Here is a 5,277-nt window from a genome sequence, read left to right on the forward strand (position 1 = left end):
GTAATCATGGAACATAAACGCATCGACAAACACTTTGTGTCTGCAAAACATGTGAGGAGAGCTGCAGACCAGGGACAATCCAGAAATGCTCATGAATGTCAGTTTANAAGCTNATCAAAGTTCTCAAATAAAGCAGCTTTTGAGAATGTCAATGTTTGTTGGTAATTATCTTACAAAACTAGGAAGTATTTTTGGTTTATATATTAAAAGTTATGGTTGTTTATTGATTTTAGTAAAAAAAATCGCAACTTTTAGGAAAATGCCGCGCGAAATCAGGCATTTTAGCCGCAACAATCACAAAAAATGCCTGCGACATCCTGGAGGGACTGATAATCTCAGGTTGTATTCATTTAATTTTCAGTCACACCAAGCTCAGCCATCTTGAATCAGACTGACTCAAAGTTTATCAGGTATAGATGATCACATTCAGTGATTAGTTTCTAAGAGTTTCATTAAAAAATGTCTAATAGTTCACAAGATATTTTACTAACAGATGAGTGAACAGACGCACACCTGTCGTTACAAAACCCACCGCCATCATGAAAGACGGGGATAATTACAACCCCACAGTTTACTCATCTAACAACCTTTTCCTGTAAGTATTGAACAATATGTTGTTTTCTGTTTGAACAGAAGCTGAAACAGCAGCAAAGTGTTCGTCTCGTGTGTTGTTGGTGTGTTTGGGGACACTTTGTGCACTTCTGGTGGCGGCTATCATCGTCCTGTCAGTCAAGAGTGAGTTTCCTTCTCTACAAAATTTGCAAAAGAACAACTAATTAACAAACAAACAAACAAACAAAAACATCAGGAAAAATGAAAATATTTTCTCTCTTTAACTGATGCTGACAGTTATTGAATAATATATTTGTTGTCTGCTGTTCGTAGTCTCCATGGACATGAAGAATCAGGAAGAAACAAACAACAACCTCACAAACAAATACAAGCAGCTGACCGAGGAAAACAATAACTTACTGAAAGAGAATGAGCGTCTGATGAACAATAACACATTTCTGACAAACCAAACTGAGCAGCTGAGCAGAGAAAGAGACGACCTGAACCTGATCCTGGAAGTCATCCTGACCTTTGACCCTTTTCCTGTAAAAACAAAATGTCCCAACAAAAGTAAGTTTTGTTTTATTGTGATGATTTGACAATTTAAGCTTCTTTATGTCTGACATTATCAAAACATATTAACCACAATAAAAGAGTTAACAGCATTGTAAAGTAACATACATCAGTCATGAAGTGAAACCTACAAGCTAAAAACAGACTGTTTTAATGAGAAAATTTATCTTTAATTCTGCAACTATTATAATCTACAGATTGTAGGTTTGAAAGTTGTGTTTTAAGACTTGTAAAAACTACATGAAGCATTTGTACGTATGAAGGAATCCCTGAGTCATGTTGTTCTTAGAAATAAAATTAGTTTGAAGAACTGTTGAACTGATGAAATTCAGAAGCTTTTTCGTTCTGACTGAAAGGAGATCCGTCTGACCGACCGATACGAAGAACAATCAGATGTTTCTGACATGGGTTAATTTCATGATTCATTTTTGCAATTTAAAACATCTTTATGACATTTTGAACCATCTGAAGGTCCTTTAACTTTGACTGTTCCTGGGGGGAATCAACGGCCTTTTATATCTGCTGAAAAATACTTTTATTCAGATTTTTGTCCGCTATAAATTAGTCTGTCTTTTATAGCTTTCTCAGCCTGAAATATAAATATCAAATTCAAATGGCTTTTTAAAAATTCAGTTTCTTAAGGGTTTTAGTTTTAATAAACTCTAAAATTCAGTTTTTTAGAAAATCAACAGTTTAAAAATTTAATTAAAATTTTTGCAAAAGTGCTTTTTTTTCACTATTAGGATGCCCAAATGGAAGTCCAGCCACGAAGCTAAAAATATTTGGGTTTTTGTTTTTTGTTGTGCAAGTAAAGGAATCAAGTTTAATAATAATAATAACAATAATAATAATATATAAATAACTGAAAGGACTGCATTATTTTTTGATATGATAAATATGTGACCAACCAATACATTTATTAAAGGTTTCAATGGTTTGATTTTCCCTTGAAGGAACACTAAAGGGTAATATATAACTGGCAGATTACAGAAGCATTTAACAACAAATTTGACTAAGTTAAAAAAAGAGAGATATTTAGAATTTGTCAAGAATAAATGCGTTAATTGACATCACCAATAACAAAAAAAAAAAAAAAAGAAATAAAAACACAAACCAAAATACCTGTGTGGTTGACTTAAAAATATTCCAAGGGTTAATTGTACCAAATTAAGAAAAACAGTCATTCATAGAAAATATGTAATTATGTCTGCAGAAATGTGACACACCAACATTATAACATTATTTTATTGATTATAAAGAATATATAAGAAATATAAGAATATTGATTATAAAGAATATTAGTTATTTTCTGGGAACAGCAGGAGTTTGAGGATACACCCCTGTGGTTCCCCGTTTCTGATTGGAAGCTGACAGATTTTAATGTTTAAGATCCTCATGACAGCAAGCAGCCTCTCTGAAGCCTCGACCTGAACAGTCTGACAGATAACTTATCTGCAGAAATAATAAAAGAAAAGTTACGGTAGAATATTAAGATTGACCTTTTTCATAACTACAGTCATCAGACAGAAAACTTGTGTATTCACAGCAGTTAAAGGAGAATCTTACTTGCTTTAAAGACTTTTATTGCATAAAGAGAAAAACTTCAGATGTTGGACCTCACTGTGAATAGTTTGAATATTTTAAAGGTGTTTAAATGTAACACATCAAGAATGTAATTTCTACTGGGTGTTGAAGTGACTGAACATGTAAATACTATAACATATTATCTTTTGATCTGAATATTAATCCTGTTTGTTTTTCTGTCACTTTAATATTCTTTCTTTTAACAGAGTGTCAGCTGTGTCAGGACCAGTGGATTCTGTTCCAGGGAAAGTGTTACTTCTTCTTTAATGAAACTGACTGGAAGACCTGGAATGAAAGTCGGCAGTTTTGTCAGAATAAGTCTGCAGATCTGGTTGTTGTTGACAATCTGCAGGAACAGGTGAGCTTCTGCACCAACATTACAACTTTAACTTTCAAAATGTTTTAAAATGATTGAGTTGCTTTTAGTTCAGTCTAAAAGTATAAATGTTTGTGATGTTTTATTTTACAGGAATTTCTTGGTAATCGCACTAAGTTCTACCATGACAAATGGCATGGATTCTGGTTGGGATTACAGAGAATTAACAACACCTGGGTCTGGGTTGATGGACATGAAGACACTCTTGGGTAAAAACTTTTCTGTTAAAAACAACTAAATACTAAAAATAGTAATAATAATGTTTTGTTTTTAAAGTTTGGCTTTTCAGTTTGTTAATTTTTCTTATATTAAATTCTCAGACCATTTTTTCTGCAGATTAATTGATTTTAATTCATCCATCCATACTTTCCCCCCATCTATATTCATTATTCTGTTATTAAAGATTTAGAATAAATTAAAGTGACATTGTCTGTTTATTGTTAAAAAATCTACTTCTGTAAATTTATGCTGCTACTGTTTGTAAAATAGATTTATTTGACTAAATTCCAAAGATGAAAATTAAATTTAAAATCTGTTTTTGAAAGGTTATCAGGTGCTAGCTGCTGATTTTTTTATTTTCTTTAATTAGCTGCAGCAGTAGATGGTTCTGCTGTTTTTGTCCTGATGTTTTTGTTTCTCTTTTAAAGGTTCTGGGAGAGTCAGTACGATAAAGATTATGGTCTGCTGGTTCCTGAGGCTCCCCCCACACAGAGCTGGAGGCCTGAAATGTTAACAAGTCTTCAAAAATTCATCTGTGAGCGTAAAGCCCTGATATGGCCCAATTAGTTAAAGCTGTTTTCTGTCTTCTCTTTCATTTTTATCCAGAACTTCTGTGCATTTTTGTGTGATAAGCTTTTCAAAATAAAAATGTTACATTTGGTCACATCTGTTGAGTCGAGACAAAGTTTGTTTAGTTTTCTTGCTGATTTCTCTGCATCATCTCATTGGCAGCAAATACCCTCATAATAAAAATACCTAAAAATATTGATTTCATATATATAATATATATGCACACGCAGTATATATATATATATATAAAACTCCCATGCAGGGACGGACTGGGATACAAACAGCCCTGGAGTTTGACTTGGCCAGCCAGCAACAATCAGTGTGTGGAAACACGTTAAAACGTGCACTTTTACATGTTTTTAAGAGGTTTAGGTCGTGTTTCCTGCATGAAGAAAACAACATTTGGGTCATTAATTACAGTACAGTCTCAAAAAATAGAACTCCTTTTCAACTAAAACTCTGGGCTGAAATCTTTTTTTTAGACTTCAGCCTGCTTTATTACATCTTTCTATCCTAATATTTCCATTCCTTCAGTGATATATAACTAAACTCACAAGTACTAAACAGCTTAGGCTTAAAGTGTCTTTAATTTAGCCAGAAATATTTACACTGATGAGCACGGTGATGATTCCAGACCAGCAGTTTCTCAGCTGTGTGGAGTTTGCATGTTCAGGACTAAGAGGTGGAGAATACATGAATATTAAATATTAAATGAAGCATTTTACTATTATTTAGATTTTATGCCCTTTCTGATGCAACCAGGACTCGAACCCACGGCCTCAGGGTGATGAAACTGCTGCACTGACCACTGACCACATCAGTTCTCTCTCTGTCAGTTTCCTGGTTTTATTTTGATACCAAAAAAGGGAAAATAAACACATTTTTGAATTTACATAAGGGGAAAAGGAAGCTTTTGTTTGTTCTATAGAAACGGATCTTTGCTTCAGTCCCGTCTCCACAGCTTCAGCAGCAGCTAACGATGGACGCAGACGTCGCTTCTTCAGACGTTTATCAAAATACTCCACGGAAAAAAGGTAAGAGACTCCTGGTTAACAGTTTTTGTACCTGATCATGACAATAGATTGCTTAATGTGTTCAAGAAAAAATAAATTGTACAAGAGCAAGACAAAAGGAGAAGTGCAACAACAGCAAAAACTCTGTCCAGTATAAATTATTAAGAAACTAAACTGTTTGTTTGTTTTAATTTCATTGTTTTCTAAAAAACAAATTATACAACTAATCCATCAGTGATTCTATCAATGTGTTCAGTTTGGTTAATAAAATGAAGGAACTTTGTCAAAGGATCAACTTTTATTTCTCCAGTGTTTCATTTAGGAGCTTTTTAACTTAAATAAAAGAACATACAGGATGTTGTAACTCTAGTAATGTGACCAATGGCTGCT

The 5,277-nt window shown here is 33.4% G+C and overlaps 1 protein-coding gene across 1 annotated transcript in view; it reads left to right on the forward strand.

The window, feature by feature from the left end:
• The window catches only part of LOC108250291 (C-type lectin domain family 12 member A-like), an 8,101-nt gene extending 4,131 nt beyond the window's left edge, over positions 1 to 3,970 (forward strand). Inside the window, exons 4-8 of the mRNA XM_017440098.3 lie at positions 634 to 735; positions 886 to 1,122; positions 2,916 to 3,067; positions 3,179 to 3,294; positions 3,733 to 3,970. Of these exons, the coding sequence (XP_017295587.1) occupies positions 634 to 735; positions 886 to 1,122; positions 2,916 to 3,067; positions 3,179 to 3,294; positions 3,733 to 3,871 (746 nt within the window). The 3' untranslated portion in view covers positions 3,872 to 3,970. The remainder of the gene's footprint in view (positions 1 to 633; positions 736 to 885; positions 1,123 to 2,915; positions 3,068 to 3,178; positions 3,295 to 3,732) is intronic.
• Positions 3,971 to 5,277: the final 1,307 nt, after the last annotated feature.

This window comes from Kryptolebias marmoratus, linkage group LG16 (genome assembly GCF_001649575.2).
Source record: "Kryptolebias marmoratus isolate JLee-2015 linkage group LG16, ASM164957v2, whole genome shotgun sequence".
Lineage (NCBI taxonomy): Eukaryota > Metazoa > Chordata > Actinopteri > Cyprinodontiformes > Rivulidae > Kryptolebias > Kryptolebias marmoratus.